At 33.8% G+C, this 27,148-nt stretch overlaps 1 protein-coding gene across 3 annotated transcripts in view; it reads left to right on the top strand.

Annotated features, from left to right (window-relative positions):
• LOC118196520 (phospholipid-transporting ATPase ABCA1-like) overlaps window positions 1-27,148 on the top strand; it is a 416,944-nt gene that overhangs the window by 330,739 nt on the left and 59,057 nt on the right. For all 3 annotated transcript variants that reach the window (XM_085823882.1, XM_085823879.1, XM_085823880.1), the window contains 4 exons: window positions 3,691-3,814; window positions 3,927-4,056; window positions 16,253-16,373; window positions 20,150-20,319. In XM_085823882.1, the coding sequence (XP_085680008.1) occupies window positions 3,691-3,814; window positions 3,927-4,056; window positions 16,253-16,373; window positions 20,150-20,319 (545 nt within the window). The remainder of the gene's footprint in view (window positions 1-3,690; window positions 3,815-3,926; window positions 4,057-16,252; window positions 16,374-20,149; window positions 20,320-27,148) is intronic.

Here is a 27,148-nt window from a genome sequence, read left to right as displayed (position 1 = left end):
ATTATCGGTTAGGATCTGTACCTAGGCAGTCTCAACCATGGGGACATAATAACAGATTTCACAGAAGGCCTGAGGGCTCTCAGGACAGAGTAAGGCTCGGCAGAGACTGTACTGGTACTGCCTTGTCTGCCTTTGCTCTGTGGGGTCGCTACATGGAGATTGATCCAAGGGCGGGGCGGTATTAATTCTGATTGACACCCTCGAGGTTGCATTAGATCGGGAGCCGTCTCGTTCACACAGCATTGTATTTAGAGAATTTTATACTTGTAATTAATAATGAAATACAAAATTGTTTGACTACTTTACAACCAAAATTGACTTGAATTGAATTTCAAATTTTGATGTTATTTTCAGTTTGCATTGAGGGGTCTGTTAATAAATCTATTCAAATTTTTTTAGGTTTATTCCCCCTCCTTAAATGCCATCCATTGATATTCTCTTCGCATTTACTGATGTAATTTAATTTTGTTACTAGTGGAGTGCCAAAAGAATTTTCACACAAGTCAATTTAGAAGTTTTCAAAGTACGGAAATATGTTGTTAATAGCTTCGTGATATTTTATTGCTTTAGAATCATAATCTAGTAATCATATAAAATTTCAATTAAATACAGTACAAAGTCCGTAATCCGGACTCATCGGGACTTCGACGATTCTGGATTAGGGTTTTTTCTGGATTATAGATCATCAATTTAAATCTGGTAAGATGGCATGCAGAAATTATACAATTAAAAATATGAAACCATAATTTATGAAATAAAGAGCAATTATGATCTAAAGGGTATCAAATTTTACAAAACAAACAAAAAAAAAGCTTAATATTTATTTTGTTTTTCATGCTAATACTTTCTCTTTAATTATATAAAAACAGACATAATTTCTTGTTCAGTTACAAAGTTCCACTGTTCAATGTTGTAATTGCTGTGTCGAGAATACCGACTAACTTGTCAATCAAAATTTTTTCGTTTTCAATAACCTCTCTGTCTGTTTCCTCACTATCGGAAGCAGTGTTTTCTGGATCTAGAACCATACTACAGATTTCGCCGTCCGTTAATTGATTGATCATTGGGGCATTGTCGTCGCAATGAAAAACTTCTGTTATATCATCTTCATTTATTACTGCTTCTCCACATTTCTTTACAAAATCCAGTAACTGGAAAATTTTACCTTTAGTTTGCGATGTCCGAAAACCTCAAATTCGCGGCTATCATCTTCATCATCCTCACCATGGAATATGGTAGCTGACCATAAATTATGCCAAGCATTTTTAAACGTATCTGGAGACACATCCTCCCACAATCTTGCGATGCTCCACACAGCAGATTTTATGCTAAAAAATTTCAAAAAGTCGTGAATAGTCTTGCCATTGTTCAAGAAATTTAATAATATAGATTTTTAAAATGCTACTTTATATTTGCATTTCAGCACGTATACTATTTCCATATCTATTCCATACATAATCGAAAGTTCAAGCTTAATTTTTATAAAATTGCTCTAACAGTCTGCAAAAAAATAATAAGCCGAATCCAGTGAGAAGATTAAGGAACAGCGCAATCTGCAGCATTAACTGAAATGCCTTAGAATCAGTAAAGATAATTTTAGTCTATCTTATATCCTCCGTTATACATTAAATGTGCATGCGTAAAGCATACAAAAAAAAGGTTTGTGGTTTTGAGGTCCGGATCATAGGTCATTCCGGATAATGGACGTCCAGATTACAGACTTTGTACTGTATACATATTTTTCATTTTTAATTACCATATTTGACGGCATATAAGACACACCCTTATTTAGACGGCCACACACAAGGAAAAAAAGTTTCAATAGCATGGTTTCTTTTAGTTCTCACATTTCGTAAAAGCCAAATAAACAATTATTGAATGCAATTACCTTCACGTATAAAACGCAGGTAACTTTTTTGAGACCAAATTTAGGAAAAAAAGTGCGTCTTATATGCCGTCAAATACGGTAATTAAAAAAAAAATTAAGTTGGCTGCATGCCAATACTGAAGCCTGTCAGTGTTTTCAAGAAAACAAATTCATGAGATTCTGGGAATAAGATCTATGTTGATCTCTTAATCTCTTAACATCAGAAACCTTCTTCTAAACTGGTATTTTATTTTTAATTGTGTACAAATGCAACTCTTTTACTTTTCAGTTCATGTATGGCCTCTGAATATGATCTCCAATTATAATATCAAATGTCTCACTTGAGTTGTATGGGAGTCAAACTTTCTGCTTTATGTTTTATAACAAACGCAAAATTTTTCTTAAATATAAGTACAGAGAATAAAAGAACATAAAAATTAGATTTCATAATTTTACAAAATTAATTTATTTAATTTTAAAAATGCCAAAAGGGAATCTTTGAAACATTTAAAAACATTTTTGCAATAAGAAATTTTTATCTACAATAATAATGACTGAGATAAATTTAATTTTCTTAATGCTTTTAGTTATTTCATTGTATTGTGTTATGTTCAGTTATTCTTGTTTAATTTAATACTATTTAGGCTTGTTCAGTTCTTTTCCCCCCCCCCCAAGGAAGATTAGAGAAACAAAGTTGAACCTTGTAATTAGAAACCAGAAACACGAGTATGTAAACTAAGCTCTCCCGTTTCCTCAAAAGTCAAATTATCTTAATTTGCATTGAAAATTATTTATTTTCAGTTGATTATTGTAAATTTATTGGTTTATTATCTCCACCTTCCCAATTTAATTTTCATTTTAGAGTAATTTAAGAGTTGTAGCACTGCAATTAAAATTTTTCTGAAATAATTATTTAATTAACGATTAATTTTGAATAATTGCAGGAAAATTTTATTTCTTAAAAACTAACAATTTGTCGGAAATTATGTTATTTAATTAGAGTAATTTAAGAGTTGTAGCACTGCAATTAAAATTTTTCTGAAATAATTATTTAATTAACAATTAATTTTGAATAATTGCAGGAAAATTTTATTTCTTAAAAACTAACAATTTGTCGGAAATTATGTTATTTTGTCGGAAATTATGTTAATGGCTGTATGTTGCAAGAATGCAAACATGCATTCTTGCAACTTAATGCCTTCATTTTCATATCAAAAACCATTTGATCACCTTTGATTGGATAATGCTAATTAGAATTATATTTTTCAAACATTCTGTACAAAAATAGATTACATCGATAGGCTATTTCATGGAATATCATTATTTTTGATAATGTAAAAGTAAATTTGGACATGATTGTAGAAGATAGGATTGTCTGGGAAGACATCTCATGGATCTTTTTGTCAATCCCACATTGTTGTCAGTACTGTCTGTATTTTAGTATTGAGTCTATGGAAAATGTCTGTTGATTACCATCATGAAGCTAGGTGGTAGTATTGCCTTCGAAGAAATCTCATGGACCTTTTTGCCAAACCTACTTTGTTGCCCAGGGCAAAGGCAAACAGTAATATTAAAAAAGGGGGGAACAGAAAGAAAGATCATGCCAATGTGGTACATTTCCATATATGCCACATTACTTTTGAAGATGTCGTATGGGTCTTTTTTTCCACCAAGCTGCTTATAAATCAAAGTTTGTTAATTTGATTACTCTGAATAAAATGTTTATTTCTTTCAATTCAAATCCATTTCTTCTTCTTCTTATTATTATTATTATTATTATTAAATGTAAAATTTTATCATAACTTCTTTCATCTCCTTGCTAGGAATTACAAGATATTGCTGGGATTTTGAAGCAAGTTTATTTAGTTTTCCCACATTATTGCCTGGGAAGAGGTCTCATGGATCTTTTTACCAATCAACTTGCTTACGAAACCCTCGCAAAGTTTGGTGAGTTTGTTTAATTCATATTTTGTATAAGGCATTTCCTTAAATTTTTGCTTATTTTCCTCTCTGGGTAAAACTTCTGTGTAATTTGTGATTTTTGTTTTCCTTATTGTAGGAATAACCATGTTTCGAAACCCCCTTTCTTGGGACTTTTTAGGAAAAAATCTTGTGTATCTGACTATTCAAGGCATCATCTATTTTTCCATCACTTTGTTAATAGAATATAAATTTTTTATAAGAAAGAGGTAAAGCTGATTTTTGTAAAATATAAATTTTGTAATTCATTGAATGTTTTAAATTTTTACTTTTTCTAAAAAAAAACATATCTTATTTCAATATCATGTTAAAATGTATATTTGTAGCATACATTTTTTAATTAATTGCAGTATAACAAAAATCTAACTTTTCTAAAGAATACTTAATTGTAAGAAAGTAATTGATTTTTGCAGTAAAAAAGTTTTTGAATTGTTAAATACAGCAAAAATTTATTTTGAAGATACATTTCATTTTAAAGGTCTTTACTAATACTTTGATAATATGGCCTTTCTTTGCAAATCTTAATATAAAGGAAATGACTGTTTTCCAGATAAATAAAGTGTTGAACTTTAATAAATTTCTTTGGAGTTTTCTCGATAATCACCTGTTTTATGGTTTTTCACGTGTGTGAGTGTATATTCTATAAAAATGTTTCCCTTAAGTTATATTAGAGAGAAGTTCTGGTGCTGTAATAACCTTACCATAGAAGTTTCTACCAATGGCCAAGTGCCAAATATTGGGAAATAAATCCCAAGACTACCAAATATTGGGAGATTTATCCCTGGCAAATAGGCCAGCTGCATGAATCTTTTCCATGACTTTCTTCATGTGTAATAAGAGTACAAGTCAGTTTTCCTTAGAAAATCCTCCATGAAGGCATCTATCGTTTTAGGCAGATAGCCCTAGCATGCTGTGCCATATTCTGAAAATAGTTTATCTAATGCAATATCTCTTTTCCAGATATTCATATTTCTTTAGCAACTCGTACTCTTTTATTATTTCTAGACAATTTTGAATAAAATTATGAATGAAGGGTTGCGATAAGGAATATCTTAAAATATGTAATTGTACAAATAACCCATGACTGCAATCAAATGAGTGTGTGTAGTTAACAAGAAATTTTATTTTTAATCTTAGTTGCATTAATACTTCTGAAGGAAGATTTCCCCTTTTTTATTTTAAGCTAATGTTTATTATTAATTATATCATAGAATCTCATTTATCCAAATTAAAGGAGGAGGATTAATTTTTCTGATTCTGATTAGTTTTTCAGGTAAAGAATAAGAATTATTTTCAGTAGCTAAAAGTGGAAATAAATGCATTTTCAAACAAACGTTTATGTAGCAATAGATTTATAAATTATTATATTATTTAAGACAATGATTATTATCTGCTGCAGAATCTCCCTTTTGTTGAAAGAAGTGTTCAACCTCAGGAAAATAAAATCGTTATTGAAAATTGACATAATTTATTAATAAATGCATTTACTTGGGTACTAACGTATTTTTCCCGTGAACCATTTGTGGCAGACAAAAACTGTCACCAGAGGGTGTTCAAAAAGAAGATGTCTGTTTTGTTGCTATTTTCTATGCCATTAATTAATAAAAATCTGTTCCTTGAAATTTCTGCTGGACTGTATGGTGCAAATTTGGTAAAATCTGTGCTGAAGTGCCTTTACTTAAAAGTTATCATCTTGAAACATGATTTAAATTTTTGTTTTTAATTTTTTCAGTTTTTTTTTTTTTTTTTTAAAATGAATTCATTCCCTTTTATTATAAAATACATATAGTTAAACCTTGCTATAGTGGACCAGGTTAATAATGAATCCTCGGATCTAGTGAACAAACTTCTTCCCGTTAAATTCCCCATATACTTAATGCTGTTTTATACAACTGCACCAAATTTACACATGTGAAACAATTGGATATAACAAACTTTGTAGATATCTTAGATTGAAAATTTTTGTATTTTTTGACTCTTTTTCAGAATTTCTACAATTTTCAACTGAAAAATTACTAACCCTTAAATTTATTCTCTTTAAAGTATTAGAATAATGAAATACACTTTTAGGTTACTGTTCTTTTATCTTCACCCACACCTTTCTCTGCACTTTAAAGCACTGGTTTCAAACTCAAATTGCATGGCGGCTGAATGCACGATCTTAACATAGCTGACAGATTTAATTTTTTTCAAGTTTTATTATTTTATTAAATATTTATCAAAACAATTATCAGTTTTATTAAATATTTATCAAAACACACATAAATGGTAATAATAATGACACAAAAGAAAAAAATTCCAATTTATATTTATGTCTGAAATCTAAAAAATCTTGCAAAATATTTCATTAGTTCACACTTAACGTATTGACAGTTAAATATTGAACTTTCTGATTGACATTTATTCCAAATAAATTTAATGTATAAACCACTGAATAACTTATTTGAACTATTATGAAAACTTTCCAATTGGGAGAAAACTTGAGAATAAATGGCAACGTATTATCATTCTTTAATATATTAAATTTTTCTTTGTTGCATACAGAAAAGATATGTGGCAGAGTATTTGCATTCTGAAAAGAATATTTGTATTTTAACATTTGCATGCACTATTCATGTCTGCTGCTCTTGTACCTATGTGCAGTCGTTATCTCAAGTATAAAGACTTTTCACTAAGAGACTCACTTACACTTGTACTTCACTTTTCCTGCTTGTTTGTGGTTGACATTTGAAGTCGGTTTATCATCATGTATTTAGTTTTAAATAAAGTTAATTTTATAGTTCGTCTTCGGCCTTCAATTTAATGAACCTTCTGACAAGTTTGGAATATTGTGGCATTAACCCATCACCACATTTAGTGACCCAACAAGAATGCTGCAGTTATATGTGGCCAGAGTGAAATGCTCAAGCTGAATATTGAGATTTCATGGCAGCAGTATCTGTGCAACGATTCTATTGTGGAACTACAATAGAATGTGGAATATTTCAGTGAAAGTACTAATTGCTTAGTGAGTTGATGCTAATATTGGATAATTTTTTCCCAGGTTATCATGTGTTTCAATGTGCAGATAGGACTGGTTCACAGGAGTTGATTTTTCTTCCATATTAGTGTATTCAGCATTCTTGTATGTAGTGAATATTTTATATTTTCTTTGATTTTGATATGTATTTTCATTCCAGTGTGTGTCTCTAATAGGTACAGATGTATGATAGGTTTTCTATCTTTTTACATTATGCTTTGATATTCATATTTGTAATACTTAGCTGTAGAAAGTTGGTTATGTTGCATAATGAAAATTCTGCTAATGACATTGCAGCTCAAAGTGCAACAGCTACACACGTGTTGCATGTTTTGGTAAAATTACTGCACTTTTAGAAAACAAGCCCTGCCTAATGGTATGTTAGATTGGAATCGCAGTTTTCTCTTTCCAACATAGTGTTGGATTTAATCAAATTTAACCATGTTGTTGCTGCTGTAGGCTCTGATATACTTAATTCTGTTGGCAATATTTTAAAACCTCCCGCTACTGGAAAATATCATGTCCTAAAACAGAAGAGTTATCATTTTGATGGATAACAGTGGAAGAATTATCATCATTAAGATTGATTTCAGTGCCTTCTGAGAGTGAAGCGTCGGAATTTCGTACTCTGTTGCAAGGTTTAGAGCCTGGCGACCAACACCCTTCTCAGTTATTGACTCATATTCGTGCTTTGGCAGGTGATACCATGTGTGAGCCCTTGATAAGATCTTTGTGGCTTGCAAGGCTTCCTAATAGTATACATTCTATTTTAGCTGCTCTTGGTGAAGATAATTTGAGTAAATTGGTTATGGTTGCTGATAAGATTACTGAGTTTTCATATCTTTCTTATGTGAATGCAGTTATTGTGGCCCCTCAGCCAAAGTGAATCTGCTACTACTCATTTGGAATTCCAGGTATCACAATTGACTAAACAAATTAATGCATTAACCTCTACATTGGGATAGAATTCTTGCAGTCCTAAGCGTAACAGGTCATGTGAATGCACAAAGTAACCAAAAATGTTCTTTATATTTTGGATAGTCAGAGAGAAAAAGTCATAAAACAAATAATAATCATCGCTAATCCTCAAAGTAATCTTCATCGGCATCCAGTGCCTTTTGCCAACAAGTGGCTAGCTGTGCAATGCCATTGTGTAAAACTCTTGGATGCAAAGAAGTCTGTGAGGGCTTTTTTGAGGTCTGGCCAGTTGTTGAAGGATTTCCCGCAAAGATTTTTGCCCAGGGAATGGAAAAGTTGGTATTCTGTTGGTGCAAGGTCTGGGGAGTATGGTGGATGGGGTAGTGTCTCCCGAGCCACATGCGGCCTTGCATCGTCACAGAGGAGGAGTACGCCCTTACAGCCGACTAATGTTGGCTCTTTATTCAGTAGTGCCTGATGCACACATTCCAACTGCTGTGGGTACAGGTGTGCCGTGATGGTTTGGCCCACTGGCAAGAGCTCTTAGTGCACCACTTGGCGACTAGTCCACCAGATACAGAGCATGATCTTGCGTGGGTGGAGAGAAGGTCTCGCAATGTGAAGCGTAGGGTCCTGGACGCCTATTCTATGATCACTGGATCTGTCTACAACTTGAGCGAACAATATTGACTTTAAAAAACCGGTATGGACAGCCATCAGAACTTATCGAAGAAAGCCATTCTGTGGTCTTCAGTTGGTGGGCGGGTGGGTCCATTTGACTTTATTGAAAGGGAACAAAGCTTCAAGGAGCTTTAGACCAATCACAGCACAGACGAGTGACGAAATTTATAGCGCGTGCTGGCTCAAGTTCTAGGAATATTCTCCCATTATTTCACTAACTCATGTGCCGCATTTGTTGTTCGAAAAAAATGGCACAAAACAGTATTATGGCCAACACACAGCAGAATATGCTGCTGTGTTACGTGAAGGAAAATCCTGTTTTTTAAGAGAAAAGTTAATGCAGGAATTTAGGGCTAAGAGTTATGTGGCATACCATGAAAGCAACGTAAATATATAAGGGTAAATGAATTAAGCTTCAAATCTTTTTAGAAATAAACAGTTTTAATCATTTAAATTCATAATATGATTAATTTGCATTACAATCTAATAGCAAACTAATTTTTTTTTTTTTTTTTTTTTTTTTTACATGCTTACATTAAAACTGTTTTCACGCAATTTACTTTACAGTTAATATTAAAAAAATATTTCCTGAAGTAAGAAATTAGAAAATATTTCTTTCTTAATTTTTTTTCCCTTTTTTAATTTTCTTTTTCTATGAAAATTATTTCTTTCAGGAAAAGAAATAAAATTCATTTGCTATTATGGTGTGGCCGATTGCTGCTGCATTCAGCTATCACACACGCATCAAAATGTTTTATTTTAGATAATTTATTCTATAATTAACGTGAAAGAAAATATTTTTTCAATATAAAATATACAACCAAAATTATACTATCCTAACCTGTATATGTGATTAATTCGCATTGCAATTTTTGTCACACAATTACTAATACTTTTTTTTTAATATTACATTGCTGTTATTTTAATTTCTTATATATATAAGAACTGCTTAATTTAAATATTCTTCCTTCTCAAAACATTTTATTCTCTGAAAATAATTAAAAAGATAGTAATATTATTTTCACAATGCAGGTGCTAAAGTAAAAATAATCAGTGTAGAACTTCTGCAGTTGAAGTCCTTGTCAAACCAGCATTTCGACACATTAAATAGAAAACTAATAATAATCAATATCTCTTTTACAATATAAAAATGAGAACTCTGCTATGAACAGTATTTTTTTTTTTTTTTTTTAAAGTTTGCAAAGAAACAAATGAGTTGGTTGAGTTTGATTAATACTAATAGATTACAAAAGTACTGTTCCATAAACAAACCCTCAGTCTTATAGCATTGTTACTTTGTAGCATAATACAATAATAATGCAGTATAATTCTGCTAATAAGCCCACCAGCGGCCGAGCGGTAGAGTCGCTGAACGTAGGTAGTTTGATCCGAGGTTTGAATCCCACGAACGGGCTGGCAGCATCGGCGTTTTCGTGCCTTTCATCATGTGTAACGTGTATACAAGCCAGTTTCCCTCAGAAAGTCCTCCCTTAGAAACCATATACAGACACGCACACACACACACGAAAAAAAAAATCTGAAAGGCGTTCAGATTTTATGTTACTTCCAAAGAGCCGTTTCTTTAACATTTTGTGTGTTACTTTTATTTAATAAATATCATGTTCTTTGCACTTAAACTATAAAATTCAATTCAACAGCAATATCATATAATTTAAAAAGACCCCTATCTTTAGAATAGTCTTGCGCGCTTGAGATAAAAATGTTTTTTTTTTTTTTTTTTTTTTTTTTTCCAAGTTCAATGTTGCCAATGCTCGCTTTGAAATCATTGAGTTTCTTAATCAAACACTCATAAATGCTTTACAAAATATGAAATGGTCAATAAAACAAATTCCCTGTTTCAAATTTGGGCCTCCAGATGCCTATATTAGGATGGAGGATTACGTTATTCAAAATTTCATGGCTCTAGGTATCGTTGTTTTATCACAGTGCGAAAAACATTCATACATTTTTGCAGATTCCTCATTATTTAATTTCTTTAAATATAATACAGTGCGATAATATTTGGTGGCAACAATTTGAAACATTAATTGTGAAACACCACAAAAATGGCAAAACGAAATTAATATCCCTTCTGGGCTAAAACTTATTTTTAAAAGGTATCACACTAGTAGTAGCACTGCTACTGAAAAAATATTTATATTTTTAAAAAAATTTTATTTTACAGTAGTGTGAATTTCGCGTAATAATGAATGACATTCCTTTTTGTGTTCACAGTATTGTTCGTAAGGTATTCAACTATTAGATTTTAAAATAAACGTAATTCTTGTTTTACATAAATCGAGCAAAAGCTTATGAAGTGTATATATTTGTATTAAATGAAGAAGGTTTATATGCTTGATAAACTTATTATCTTCTACATTTTTAAAGCATATAATTAAATTTATATCTGTAATTTCAGGAATAGTATAAATAACCTTTCTTTCAGGAGAAATTGGGTTCTTGTTTTCTGAATGTCTCAAAATACTCTCTCAGTTCATCGCAAATTTAAATAACTATAAATTTTGACAATCTGAAACACGCAATGGGAACATCTTCTGGCAGAGCAAAAGCATCAACATATTTTCTATAAATTCGCCACTGATTCAGAGATTTATGACCGTATTCTTCATTTAAATATGAAAGAAACAAAAAAACAGAGGCGAAAATGCATACAAAGCCATTGTCTACTTAGTACATCAAGTGCACAACCCTGATTGACGACGCGGCAACACTTTTTCGTGCGCTTTCGACAACTTCTGTACTCGGAGAATATAGGATGTCAGGCAGACCTGTTTTTCACTAGCAGCAACATCTGGCGGCCCACAACTCGCTGTCGACTCTTGTAGCATAGAATAACCATCCTGTAGTGACAACCAATGTCTGAAAATACCTGGGTGTGTCACTGGACCCACTTTTTATCACTGGTGAGTACTTGATCAAATATGGATGCATTGCGGTGCCAATTAAGCAATGATAAACAGGCAACTGGTGTTGCTTGTTTGCATCGGACACTGAGTGGAGTATCCGCTTGCTCAGCTTGCATGCCTTTTCTATGCGGTGCAAATGGAGTCTGATCGTTTCATCAGATACCTGGAAGTGTGCAGCCAGCTCACCACATGTTTGGCTACTGTCACTCTCTATGGCTGCTCTCAGGGCCTCATCATCTAGCACTTGTGGCCGATCTCTGTATGGTGCATCACTAAGAGACATATCCCCTGACATGAACTTCTGAACCATTGCCTAGCGGTTTGTTCATTAACGGTATCATGCGCAAAGTCCTAGCAAATTCGGCGACTTGATTCTGCTGCTGACAGACCCACTTTAAAATCATACACAAACATTTCCAGACAAGCACCTTTGACACGTGCATTTCAATCAGTCGCTGTGTGCATTATGTTGGAAGTACCAATGCTTTATACTCTGGGTCAAACTCCGAACTCCCATCCTAACCACTTCATCATTAGGTTTGGCGACTATTTTTATGTTGGGGTTCACTTTTCAATGTCATCATATCAGAAATGGCAGAAACGTTTTTGGTTACCTTGTATTAACCATTATAAAGTGCAAACAAATGAGCTTTGCTTTTATCATGTAAATTTTGGGGACAAACATTGGAATGTCAGTCTCCTTGTTTCTTTCACCAAAATTGAAACAAACAGGGGGATTGCTTCTGGCCAAAATGGCGACTGCCAGGTGAATTGTCTACTCTTACCCGATCCCTCTTCAAAAATAAAATATTTAATTGATACTGTTGCAGGATGTGTCAGTATTATCAAAAAAGTATACTCTATGTTCTAGGTCTTCACAGAATCCGTTTTTATTTGCCATTATTGGAACTAAAATTCTCACATTAGGCACTAAACGCCTTACTTTGAATTTAAATTTACATTGTATCATTACTTAGGTATTTATCACTGCAGATGTAAATCACACAATTATAGGTGTAGAATTCCTTAAATATAGATTACTTGTTGATGTTGCTAATAATTGCCTTATTGATTCTAAAACTAATTTGTCATTGCTTGGTAAAATATTCTGGAATTCTTTTGATTCGAGCATATCTGTACTTCTTGCTGATTCTGAATTTGATACATTACTAGCTGAGTATCCCAAACTCACTAATCCTTCTTATTTAACTAATAACAATCAGAATTTAACAATTTTTCATTGTATTGAGACTAAAGGGCCTCCTGTGTTCTCTAAACCTCATCGTTTATCGCTGAATTTATTCCAAGCGGCAAGACAAGAGTTTGAATTCTTTACGTCACAAGTTATCATTCAGCCATTCAAAAGCCCTTGGGCCAGCTTTCTTCACATAGTCCATAAAGCTAATGGTGATTGGAGCCCTTGTGGTGATTATCGCCACCTGAATGCCATGACTATTCCTGACAAGTATCCTGTACCACATAGTCAAGATTGTACACAGATATTTTTTGGGGAAAATATTTTCTCGTGATTTGGCTAGAGCAAATTCCTGTTAATCCAGAGGACATGCCCAAAACAGCTGTAACCATCCCATTTGGATTATTTGAGTTTCTTAAAATGCTGTTTGGTTTACAAAATGCAGGTCAAACATTCCAAAGACTTATTTATCAAGTACTTTCTTGTTTAGATTTCTGTATTTCCTACTTCAGTGATCTACTTGTAGTTTCAGCGAATGAAAACTAATTTTTGATAGACTGAAGAAATAGGGCTTAAAACTGAATCCTGCTAAATGTATTCTTGGAAAGTCATCTGTATCATTTCTTCTTTGTTTAAGTACCCCTTCAGATATTAGGCTCCTTCCTGAAAAATTGCAATAATTTCTAACTTCTTTAAACCTGTAATAATGACTGAGCTAAAGAGATTTTTGGCAATGTTGAATTTTTATCGGCGATTTTTGTGTAAAACAGCAACTACCCAAGCACCACTTCATTCTCTTTTGAAAGATTCTGAGTAAAATGATAAATGTCCTATTCTGTAGTCAGTGGAAATAACTATGACCTTTGAAAAATGTAAATCTGATCTAGCAAATGCAGTGACGCTTGATTACCATGATCCTGGTTAGCATAGTAGTTGTCATTAATGGTTGACGCTTTAGATGTAGCTGTTAGAGGTGTTTTGCACTAGTTATATGATAAACATCTTCAACCACTAGCTTCCCCATCCCTGAAAACTAACTGCAGCTGAAACTAAGTATGGCACATATGATAGAGAATAACTCGCTGTCTATTATGCTGTAAAGCATTTTCAGTATAATCTAGAAGGACAACATTTTACAATATACACAGATCATTGCCCTCTAAAATTTTTATTTAAAAAAAAAATTTGATTCTGTATCCCGCAGGCAAATAAGACATATGCATTATATTCCCCAATTCAGTACTGATGTACAACACATTCCTGGATCAGAAAATATTGTAGCAGATGCATTGTCACATATTGCGGCTATGAATAAGCCTGACATAACAAGCTTTGCACAGATTGAGTCTCAAAAGAATGATTCCAAACTGAGTCAATTACTGTCTACAGAAAGTAGCTCATTAAAACTACAAAAGATGAGCTTTCCTCTTGTTTAAATATATACTGTGACATAAATGTTGGCAAGATCCGTCCTTTTGTTCCTAACCAATTGCAAAAGGCAATGTTTGGTTATCTCTATGAACTTTCTCATCCAGGTATACGCTCAACAAAAAGACTCATTATCTTTTGTTCTGAGTCAAAAGACTGTGTTGCTTGGACACGTTCTTGCATTGACTGCCATATGTCCGAGGTCATACGGCATGCTCACGGTCCATTACAGTCTTTTGCTGTACCCAGTGAACATTTTGAATATGTGCATTTGTATATTATTGGGCCCTTTTTGCCTTCGGAAGGGAACTCCTACCTTTTAACCCTCATCAACTGGTTCTTCCAACGGCTGGAAGCAATACCAGTGAAAGATATTTCACTGCCGATGTATATTAGAAATTGTCACTAAAACATTTTTAACCCATAATGTTGCTAGGTTTGGAGTTCCCACTACCATAAGTATGGATCAAGGTGGACAATTTGAATCACACACGTTCACTACTCTTAATAAAATTCATGGTGTTTTCCAAATTCAGACTTCTCCATACCACTCTGCAGCTAATGGATTACTTGAGAGATTCCATTGTTCACTAAAAACAAGTGTTACTGTGCCATAATAATGTCCAGTGGACAATGAGCCTTTCAAATGCACTTTTTAGTCTTCGAACAACATAAAAGCAGATCTGGGAGGAACTTATTTGGAAATGGTTTATGGAATGACTGTTCGTCTCCATGCAGAATTTTTGCAATCCCCCCAAGTTTTTTATTCTTCTGATCCAGTTTCATTTTTACAGAAGTTGTGTGAGGCATTGAGAGGTATAGCACCTGTACCTACATCAGCCCATGTTAACAATAGGTATTTCATGCACCTAGGTTTAGAATCATGCACTCATGTATTTCTGACACATGGTGCAGTAAAACTACCACTGACTAGCCCTTATGATGGACTATTTAAAGTAATAAAAAGAACTAGTACAAATTTTACCCTTCTTATTAAAGGAAAAGAAGCTGTGATCAGCATTGATCACCTGAAACCAACATTTTAAATTTCAGATACTGTGGCATTGTTCCTGAGCATCCTACAGTAATGCCAAATGGCACTATACCTCCAGTGCAGACTGATCATTTTGGAAGAAAGTCAGGTTTGGAAGAAACCATTTTGGAAGAAAGAAGCTGTGATCAGCATTGATCACCTGAAACCAACATTTTAAATTTTAGATACTGTGGCATCGTTCCTGAGCATCCTACAGTAATGCCAAATGGCACTATACCTCCAGTGCAGACTGATCATTTTGGAAGAAAGTCAGGTTTAACCGTAGATATCTCTGATCCCTCATGCGTTTTGCACGTGTGTGTGTGTGGGGGGGGATTTTGGCAGAATATTTGCATTCCAACAAGAATACATTTGTATGTAAATAATAGTATATTTCTTTATTCCTTATAGCTACATCACCTCATAGGGTTTGCATTTAGCAAAAAATAACTAGAAACTATCTTCATCATAAATTGTAGGTGCCCAGCAGTCAATGTGATTCTTTTTTTACACTAATTTGTTTTCAACTAGAGAAAAAAAAAATCACATATAAATGTACTCTGAAACAAATCGATTATTCTTATTGAAGAAATTTGCAATTAAGAATATTTGTCTTTTGACAAGTATGAAAAAAATAATTAAATCTGTATCTTCAAATCTTTGTATAAGATTTATATCGTAGAGTAAATTATTCAGCTTCATTTGTAGATTTTCGACGATGTTTCTCATATTTGTTTTTAATAATTAAAAGTTATGGAAAATTGGACTCCAAATGATCCAAACAAAATTTTTTTCTTAAAATTGTTTTAGTATTTAATATTATAATAAAGAATTTATTGGAAATGTATTCGCAGGCCATGTAAAATAGTTTTGGGGGCTGCATGCGGCCCATGGACCACCAGTTTGAGATCACTGCTCTAAAGAAAAAACTGTGTGAGGCAGGTATAGCACTTAGTCCTTAGAAAACTAGGCCACACAATAAACATACTCTAGGCATCCAGCTGTGTCATCTTCCTCCCTTTTATCTTTTGTTCTCCTATATCAGAATGTTTGCATATCGACTTCAGTTTAATTTCATAACATATGTTTCAAATCATTTCATTTCCCCATTTCTGATTTTGTTATTATAGTAAGATGTTAAAAATATCATTAATAAGAAGTGAAAACAGTTAATGTATCCATTAACATTAAGTACTTTTTACAGAAATTATCCTATTTTACCATCTGCTTCAGAAGTCGAAGACGATGATGTTGCACTAGAAAGGTCTAAAGTTTTAGGAGGACACTGTAGTAATGCTGTCTTGAGAATGGAGAATTTGACAAAGGTAAAAATTTCTTTAACATTTGTCATCAAAATAAACAGTTCAGCTTGTAGTTTGTTTATTATAAAAATATTTTTTGGATATTTTTTTTTCTGAAAATTCTTGTATTTTATTTTTTGTTAGTAATATAAAAAAATTATATTGTTTTAATGAAAGAGAAAATTTGGTTCTCGATTTACTTTCAGACAGCCATGCATGTTGCGCAATAAGTGGCTTTTTAAAAGTTTGCTTTGTTTAGTATTTTTATTTTGTTTTTGTTTCCCATAGATGAAAAAAGTTGTATCCCCCTCCAATGCATAGTTTCACAAATCTGGATTTAAATATTCTGTTTCTACAATGTCTGCAAGCTTGTGTGTGAGTTCTGCTGTTATGTAATACAGGGGTGTCCCAGCGATTTTGAACATCGATACCTGGAAATTCCGGGGATCATCATTCAAAAGGAAGTAGGAATAATAATGAATTATTTATTTTGATCTGGGTAATTTTGTTTGCTTTGAAAGCAGAAAACGCAAGGTCAGTGTGTGTGGTGAAAACTTTTCCTTTCTTTCTCCAAAGGCAGTGATAATGCGTGAAAAGGGGGAAAAAACTTCTTTTTTGTTCTTTCCTTATTGCAAGTTATGACTCATTCCCCCGGTTCTCGGACATTCTCTTCTGGATTCTTTTCGGCAAGTAGGCGCGGCAGAAAAAAAAGGGAGAGACTTCGTTCGACCAGATTTGCGATCACGTGACTCTGGGTTCAAAGGTCTTATCTCTCCTGGCGTGGTGCCAATAAGTAGAGAAGGGGGATTTTTCGCCGTATTAGCTATTTGTCATTGATTGCTTCTCAACTTTTTTTTCTCCGCTGTGTAAAATTTTCGTTTCATTTATTGATGCACGTGTAAATTTTTCGTTTCGTTTATTGAAATATTTTTTTATTTATGTGCGCAAGAGAATTTCACTATGAAATTTCTCGATATAACTAGTGATATTATACAATTAGAAGAAGGTGTCCGGAATGCATTTAGGTGGAATTGGATTGAACGGAGAGGGGGTAATGGGGATACCATTGGCACATGGTGCAAGAAAATAAATGTTGCTGGACAAGCATATTGTGTTTTTTGTAACTCACTGCTGAAGTATGGTGGGGAAGGATTCAAGGCTTTCACAAATCATTCTAAAACTGTGATGCACATAAAATATTCAAAGTGCATTAGACATTCAATGACTTTAAGTAATTATGCTAAATACTGATGACTTACTGGAGACTGATGCTCGGCCATTGGATATAGTGACAAGAAAAGCACGCCAAGAGGTATTAATAACTTCGTTTATCGCCGAGAAATCTCTTTCTTTCAATGTAGCTCCTAATTTAATTGAACTCTGCAAACAGTTGAGTCGCGATCAGACGGCACTAAACTCGTTGGAAATGTCCAGGACTACTGCATGTTATAAGATGAAATATGGGCTCACAAAAACTATTAAGGAAAATATCATTAAAACTTTAAAGGAGACTCCATTTTCTCTAAATTTGGATGAAAGTACTAGCAATGCTCAAGAAAGTATACTGGCAATATTGGTGCAGTTTTATGACAACAATCAAAATGAAGTTGTAGTTCATCATTTTGCATCTCTAAAGATGGAATCTTGCAATTCAGAAGCTGTTTTTAAAGCAGTTATTAATACTATTGAAGATAATAATATTCCATGGGCAAACTTAATTAGTGTATTAATGGACTCATGTAACACCATGCGTGGAAAAAAAAAAGGTGTTGAAACCAGACTACAATCAAACAAAGCACCCCACTTATTAGATATTGATGGTGACACATGTCACACAGCTAATAACTGTGCAAAAAAATTTGCTTCATGTTTTGATAGATGCTTAGAAGATTTGTTTGATGACATCTATTTTGATATGAAAAGCTGCAGTAAAAGAGAAAATTTTTTCAAAATCTGTGAATCCCTTGCCATTAAAAAACTTAAGCCCTTGAAGAGACCAGACCATAGGTGGGTGTACATTTTATGTGTTTTAGAAAGAATCAAGGATCTGTGGGATGCTCTTATTGCATTTTATTTTCACTACTTGGATAAAACTGATAAAGGGGATTATTTTTCTTATGTTGAAACTGTATACAATAAAAGAAATATTTCTGCAGCTCAGAAAAAAATTGTTGAAGGGGTGTATTCTGGCTTGCATTCCCAACAACTCGCAAAGGATGCTTTAGCTTGGAAAAAAAAAATACTAAATGGGTTATTTTTTATGCAAAACAAAACATTATTGCATATGGCATTATATTCAGCAGTATTACCAGAGTTCAACACATATATTAAATTATTTGAAACAAAAAAAACCAATGCTTCATTTAATACATTCCAGTATTTATAAATTGATGGCAAAATTTTTCTCTTTTTTTATGAAAGAAAATATAGAGTGCACATCTTATAATGATTTATTAAAGGTTGATGTCACAAATCCAGAATTCCATCTACCTAGCAAAGTAATATTTACTGGTGCAGAAGCTTCCACTCTCCTGAAGAAATTATCAAAAAATCATCCAATAGCAAAAGAATTTCAAATTTCTCTGATGAAAGCTTATACTAATACAGCACAGCATATGAATATGAAACAGAAATTACCCCTTAAAAATTCATATCTAATTAGTTTTACAGCATTCGATCCAGAGCTAAGAGGTAAAACCAGTACAATATTAGCTTTTGAAAAATTATCATCTTTTATGTCCCATATTTTTAGTGATAATGAAAAGTCAAAAGTAGAAGCTGAAATAAGGTTATACCAGAGTGATAATGATATCACCAAAGAAATGCTCTACACATCTGATGAAAGTGGAAATCAAGTCAAGTGTACAATTGATAAATATTGGTCTAAAGTTTTTAATTTAAAAGATGATTTCACAAATGATTATAAGTGTCATACATTGGCTAAATTGGTCAAAGCCTGCCTTAGCTGCTTCCATGGCCCATTAGTGGAAAGTGCATTAAACTTAATGGATACACTTGTCACTGACTATAGAACCTCTCTTAAGATTGATTCCCTAGATGCAGTGCAGACTATTAAATATGATTTAATGGCTTCTAAAGAAACCTCATGTGAAAAATATGGCTAAAAAATCCAATGACTGATCCAATTCACAAAGATCTCTTACTGAATATGAACAGAAGTTGGAAAACATATCAAGAGGACTTAAAAACTTGTATTTCAGATGAGTCACCTATCAAAGTCTCTGAAAAACCTTCTACATTAGCAGAAAAGCAAACTGCTTCTAAACTCTGCATGTGCAGTTCTCGAGGAAATTTCTTCAACTATAAATGAGGAAAATAAAAGTCAACCTTCCTGCAATTATGAAGTTCATCACAAAAGAAAGACAAGCCCACAAACATCAGAAAATAAAAAAAAGCACCAGAAATTAGATAATTTTTTTAAAGAATTAATTCAGGTAATTTAAAATATTTACATAAAATGTAGTAGTTTATATGTTTGAAAATTTATGGTTATTAATTTTGCAAAAAAAAGTAATTCATTGAACTTTTATAATTAGGTCATTCATTACTTCATAATTGTAATTTTTCATTTCTCTCCCCTCCCTTCTCGAAACTCCAAAATGTCGGTAGTAAGTCCGCAAAAGTTTCAGGGGATTTTTTGGGGTCCCACAAACACCCCTGGTAATAATTAAAAGTACCATAATTGGTCATAAATTTGTACTCTGTGGAATTTTGGAAAATTATATTTTGCAATTCTTTGGGTGACTGAGTGTGTGAACTTTCTTTTCATTGCTATGTAGGTATATAAACCAGGACAATATCCTGCAGTAAATCAGCTGTGCATTGCTGTCCAACCTGGAGAATGTTTTGGTTTGCTAGGTATGAATGGTGCTGGGAAAACAACAACTTTCAAAATGCTGACTGGAAATACACCTATCACGTCAGGAAATGCATACATTGCTGGACATAGGTATGTCAATCTATTTTATGTACCAATAAAATCTTATGAATAATAGTATCTGCTATTTCTAAAAATAAAGTAACTTACATCTGACTTCATTTAAAATGGAATGCTAAAACTAATTGTGGTATATTAGAATTGCTGTAACATAGCTTCTAGCTTTGTATTGATGTTGATATGATCTGAATCTTGTTGTGTAAGATGCTCAACTTCTTTCAAGTATAATTTAGTGAATGTAACATTCAAATACTACTCAGTTTTCTAATGCTTACTGTTGCTATGCATGAAAAGAATTGAATACAGACTACAAACTGTATCTTCATATGCATGTTTTTAACTCTTTGACTTATATACACTGTGCATACAAGAAAAGGGAGCAGTTCAATATCTTCCATTCTATTGGGCCAATTGACAAAATTTAACTTGTGTTTCTCATATCTGAAAAGTATGACTAAGGGTATATGTTAGATTTAGCATTGTTCTAACACAGGTATTTTGACATAAAATCAGACTTTTTCTGAAATGATATATTGATTATTTTCCATTTTTCAATTCTATGACTCAGATTGTGCCCAACAAAATTTGGTGAGAAACATGCCAAGAAATTTTTTAAATTATCTTGCCACACTTTTTTTTTTTTTCACTAAAAATAATTCATTTGACGAAATAATTAATTTATAGTAATCTATTTTCTTTTCCCTTTTCTGATTATGCATGAGCAGAAAAAAGGTGCATCATTCATTCTTTCAAATAATTTTGACAAGTGCGTAAAGCATATTTCACATCATTACGGCTTATAACAAATATGCCAAATTTTAGAATGCACCAGTATATAAATTCATGTATATCTTGGGAAATTTTGAATAAAAAATTATAATTTTTCTCAGGTATGCCTAGAAGTACATCTACTTTAAGGTGATGGCAAAAAATTTATAGGTTATAATTCAAAAATGTTTTTTGAGAAATATATAAAAAATACAAATTTAAAAAATAAATCAGGAAATATCTGCAAACTTTATTTTGCTTCGTGAACAGAGTTCATGGCTCCGGGCACCTGGGAAGACTTCCCAATAGAAATGAGTAAACAATTTTTTGAACATTGATTAGCATATTCTGAAGTTTTAGGGAACAGTATAGTAAAGGAAGAAATATTTCTGGCAATTCTGTAGCAGCAAATAGCAATTTTGTTGAGAGTCTGAAAAGATGCATAAACGATATAGAAACATGTATAATGTTGAAGCGAAATATTTTCGGTAGTTACTCCACGATCAGATGTACAGGCTTCATCGATGGAGTGCAGTAGCTGAGTGGTGTTCGAAAGTAGGAGATAGATGTTAACTTCACCAGAAGCAAGGAGAGAGTTGTTTGGATACAGTGTGATTTGTGTGCTAGGGGGTGGGGCTAAAGGCTCTTTTCAGACCATACGAATTTAGAAGGGCAGCCGAATGGTAATGAGGGGTCGGGGGTTAATTTAGAATTGTTACCTGCTGAACTTAGAAATATTTTAAACATTATTTCCAGAACTTAAATTCATAAAGATCTTATAGTATGGTAAGGTGCAGCAATACATAGAGATATATTATATATATAGTTTTTTTAATGTTTTTAAAACTAAACAAGATGGCAGCACATTCGCTGCACATGATTTCTGAAATTGCTACAATGTTTCATAGTAAGTGCCACTTAAAGGCTTTAAAAGCAAGACAATAAAAATTTTAGTAATAGTCTCTAAGCAAGGCCTGTGCCCTTTTTCTGTTTTCTGGGTCATTAATGTCGTACTGCAATGCTGGAATGGTAGGATTATTAACTTTAGCAATATTCTTGTAGAACTTTTTTGCAATTCTTACTACTTACTACTTACTTAAGTCCACAATAAATGGGGTGTTAGTCTCCTCATGAATTGTATCATTTCAAATATACCAAGTACTGTTGGTAACATGTCTTAGAGTGACATTTTGAAGCTGATGCAGTTTTTGCATAGAGGAATTACAAACATAACCCCAAACAGGGCAGGCGTAGGTTAAGATGGGACGAAGCTTGGCATTGTAAATGAGCAATTTATGATCTAGCGCTAAAACGCTGTTTCGAGTGATTAGGGGGTAGAGTAGTTTTATTTTACTGACTCGAAACTTATTAGTTACGTGTTTTATGTGGGGCTTCCATGTAAGACGTTGATCAAGATAAACTCCAAGGTATTTGACTTCCTTGGCCCAGGGAATGGTGGTGCCGTAGATAACCAAATTTCCATCTATTTCATCTATTTTCCTTTTTTTTTGGGGGGGGTAAATATAAGTGCAGTGAATTTGCCGGCATTGATCTTCATCTTCCATTTAAAAAGCCAGGATTCAAGTGCATGTATGTGATTTTGTAACTGTTGAATAGCTGTGCTAACAGATGCACTTTGAGAGAGGATCGCAGTGTCATCTGCGTACATAGCGAGTGTTGTGTAATGTGTGTGTGGAATATTGTTTGTGTATAAATTGAATAAATAAGGTGCGACAAGGGACCCTTGCTTCATTCCAGCGCATAGTTTACGTTTAGTGGAGTAGGTTTCGTTTACACGAACGATGAAATATCTATCTGAAAGATAGGAACAGAGTGTTGTTATGATGTGCTTAGGAAAGCCAGAGTGATTAGCTTGTATATGAGTCCGTCAAGCCAAACGTGATCAAATGCCTTAGCTATGTCAGGGAATATTGCAGCTGTATGCCTTTTTTCTTTGAGTCCTATAGAAATTGATTCTGTAACTCTAAATAACTGGTGAACTGTAGAGTGTTTGCTTCTGAATCCATATTGCTGTGGGATAAGAAGCCCTAGGCTTTCAATTACTGATTTGATTTTGTTCAACAGGATGAATTCAGCAATTTTGCTGCATGCAGGCAATAAACTTATTGGTCGGTAGGATTCAGGTTGGTTCAAAGTTTTTCCAGGCTTGTGTATTGGTGCTATGATCACAATTTTCAATTCCAGAGGAAAATACCTCAAATTGAAAATTAGTTGAATGATATGGGTTAATCTGCAGATCATTAATAACCCCATTTTTTTAATCATGAGGTCCGTAATATTGTTATGATATCTTCATTTTTTTTGACATAGCTAAGAACATCTGATGGATTGACTACGATGCTGTTGTTTGTGCATGGTTTTGAGAGGAATTGTGTGATGGTATCAGCAACAGTATGTTCTGTGTGAGTATCAGTAATGTTGTTAATGGTAAACTGAGTAGCATAGTGATCTGCAAGAGACTGAGCTTTCTCAGTTTCTGTGTATGCGATCCTATTTTGGCCTTAAGGGACGGAATATTTGTGTAGCATCTTTTTAACCTCGAAGTAGCTTTCTAAATGGAGTTATCGTCTGTAGATAGTCCTTCGAGGTAGTTAGCCTAATGTTTTTGTGCATGCTTTCGAGTTTGATCTCTGACTTCTTGTTCTAAAGCATTAAGCAGCCGTCTATCATCCGGATGCCTTGACCTCTGCCATTGCTTTCTGATCTGATTTCTTCTTTTAATCAGATCTTTAAGGACTTGGTTTTGAACAAAATTTTTTGTAGGAATCTGGATAGTATTATTTTGATATGCAGAGGTTAGGTCATTAGTGAATTTTGCAAGTAAAACGTCTAACTCATTGCTCGTATGTATTGTTTTGGCTGTGTAGTGAGTGTTGTTTACAGCTTTGATATAATTAGACCAATTTGTAATAACGGCTCTTTTGTCTAGTGTACTATGACTTCTAACATCCAGTTCAATGGAGACTGAATTGTGATCCGAGGATAATTCATTTAATATTTCAATATTAGATGGTGCTCGGATATTTTTTAATACAAAAAAATCAATAGTGGTGGCTGAGTTAGGGCCATAGCATGTTGGTGAGGGGGGGCTGCAATGTGAAGATTGGCTGTATTAGCAAAGTTGTAGAGGTTGTGTTATCAGAATTGAAGTTCCATGCACGATGTTTAGCATAGCATTTAGATCTCCTCCTACTATGACTTGATTGTTGAGTTTAAATATTGTTTCTAAATCTGCAACAATATCATTTACATGTTTTGCTGGTGTTATATAGAAGGAGACTAAAGTGATGGGTGGTGGTGTGGGTGGTATGATGGTGATAGCTACGGCCTCAGAGGCTAAAAAGCTGTGGGATTGTTAGTCCGTAATGAGCAATGGAGCATTTAATTAACAAAATAACTTCCCCGCCAATGCGTACTACTCTGGGTCTGTCATATCTATGCAAATCATAGTTAGCAATAAGAAAAGAATATAGAGGGCCAAAAACGTGTTCTTGTATGAAAATAACATCAGAACTATGCTCATTTACAAACTCCTTCAACGCAGAAATTTTCTGAAGGAGGCCATGCGCGTTCCATATAACGATATTCAAATTATTGGTGTAACTATTTATGATTGGTTTCGTTCAGCTCTTCTAATATGAGTAATAATATGTAGAGTTTTTCCATGCGTTTGTTTTGCGTTTCTGCATTATGAAGCTGATTTAGGCTATTTTGGATAATTGCAACAATCTTGGATATTTGTTTGAAGCCAAATATCGATTCAAGTTCTTTTATGAGCTTAATTAGTTCTAGAAATCCTGTTGAGCTAAGATTTTTAGTCGAATTGGGGGTAATATTTGTAGTATTAGATTTATGAGTTTGGTTGATTTGAGAAATCTTCCCATTGGCTTCAGCTATAGCAGAAGCAATGTTCTGGTTGGCTGTATGTTCTGCTATATGTAATTCTGAGTATTTTGGACTTTGTTTGCTAATATTTCAGAATAAAGTAGACATGGCCAAAGCTTTTGACCACGTCTGGCATGAAGGCCTCATCTATAAGCTCATACAGCTGCATATCCCGAGAGAACTCGTCCTCATCCTGAAGTCATTCCTCAAAAATCGTACTTTCTCAGTTAGACAAGGTGATTATCTTACTAATCCATATCCTATCCTGGGAGGGGTCGCCCAGGGTGGTATCTTAGGACCCATTATCTACATTATTTATGTTTATGATTTTCCTACCTTCCCAGAAGATTACAACTTTCAACTAGCCTGTTACGCGGATGACACCGCACTTATACAAAAGTCCAGAAAGCCTAACAACGCTCTCGTCCAACTCCAAAATAAAATGACTCAGGTGGAGGAATGGTGCAAGAAATGGAGAGTGAACGTTAATGCAGACAAATCCCAAATTCTACTCATCTGGCGCTACAAGAAACTGGATAATATCTCCGCCACTGTAACTCTATTTGGAAAACCAATCCCGCTTGTAACCCAAGCTAAATATCTTGGAATCACCTTTAATCAAACTTTCACCTGGTCAACGCACATAAATATTACAAGGGGAAAAATCTTCGGAATCATGTGCAAGCTTTTTCACCTCCTAGCTGAATCTTCAGGTCTTAGCCTAAATAGGAAGAAAAGAATTTACACGGCGATCATACGACCCATTATAACTTACGCATCTCCAGTCTGGGCAAATGTCAAACCGAACGATTTTAAAAAGCTGCAAGTTATCCAAAACAAGTTTCTCAGGATTATCACAGGAGCTCCGTATTATATCAGAAATAAAAACCTGCACCGAGACTTAAAAATTGAATATGTGAAAACTTACATCAACAAGCTCAACGAAAATTTCTACAGAAAAGCAAATCAAAATAGCATAGCAGACTTTTCTAATATTTTGAATTATGAAATCATAGAGGATGATTATTACAATAGGCCCTTCACTGCCCACACCATTAATATGTTGAATTTGCACACCTAACTTAAGCAGCATCGACTAGGGTCATTTTCCGAGAGGGTGACCACCCACGTGACCAGCCTGAACATATTAAAGTGCCTTGCATCTATCCACCAGCGCTGCCTCCTGATTCGCCGTCCCCTGATCCCGGCTTTCCACCTCCGGACTTTGAATTTCTTTTAGCCCCCATCACCTCCACCAGAGGGCAACACACCTGACTGCTGTTTATTTTCTTCTTTTTCCTCCCGCTCACTGCTCCCTCCATGGGATTTATTCTGGAATTTTTCATCACCATGCCCATTGTGGAATTACATCAGGTTTACAGGGAAGTACTGTGAATGCAGTAGACCCCCTGTATAAATACTTCTGTATCAAAGTATCAGAATAAAGTTTTTTTGGGTCCTTGGAGTTATTATTTTTGGGTTTAGGGAATTTTTCGCAATCCCTATAGGATGCTGGGTGAGAATTATTGCAATTTGCACAAACCGGGTTTTCTGTAAATCCTTTTTTGGGGCATAGTGCAGTTTTATGTTTCCGGCGCATTTCGCGCAACAGGGAGCTAAGAAACAATTTTCTGAAAAGTGATGCCATTTTTGGCAGTATTTGGGTGAATTTTCAAGAATTTGCCGTTAATACAGCCAAAAAATTTAGCTTTTGAGCTATCTGCCAATTGCTTCATATAGGGGTTAAATTTCATGTTATCCGTTGGTTTTAGCATTACAGGAGGTTTAGCATTACAGATTTTGGTTGAGGTGGGATTTGCGTTTGGTTTACTGAGTTGTCTGATTGCTTATTAGTATTTCGGTCAGGCCCAGGAGGTGAATTATTATCATTTGGGTCCAATGGACTAAATCTATTTTTAGTTGCAATGTGACTGGAGATATCTCTTAAAGGAGTTTTCTTAATTTGTTTTGAGACTATAGTAGGCTTAACAAAACCATCATTATCCCTAGCATTGCAATCATCTGAACAGTCAGAACTTTCCGGCAATTTCCATTTAGCGTTAGAACTATTTACATTATCTATTACAATAACATTAATATTATCCTCACAATTAACAACACAATTAGCATTATTCTCACAATTAGCAATACTATTAACATTATTCTC

Source organism: Stegodyphus dumicola, chromosome 9 (genome assembly GCF_044657685.1).
Source record: "Stegodyphus dumicola isolate Sdum_Otavi_A_Nest chromosome 9, ASM4465768v1".
Lineage (NCBI taxonomy): Eukaryota > Metazoa > Arthropoda > Arachnida > Araneae > Eresidae > Stegodyphus > Stegodyphus dumicola.
The sequence above is the reverse complement of the archived record's forward strand: the minus strand, read 5'-3'. Positions and strand labels throughout refer to the sequence as shown.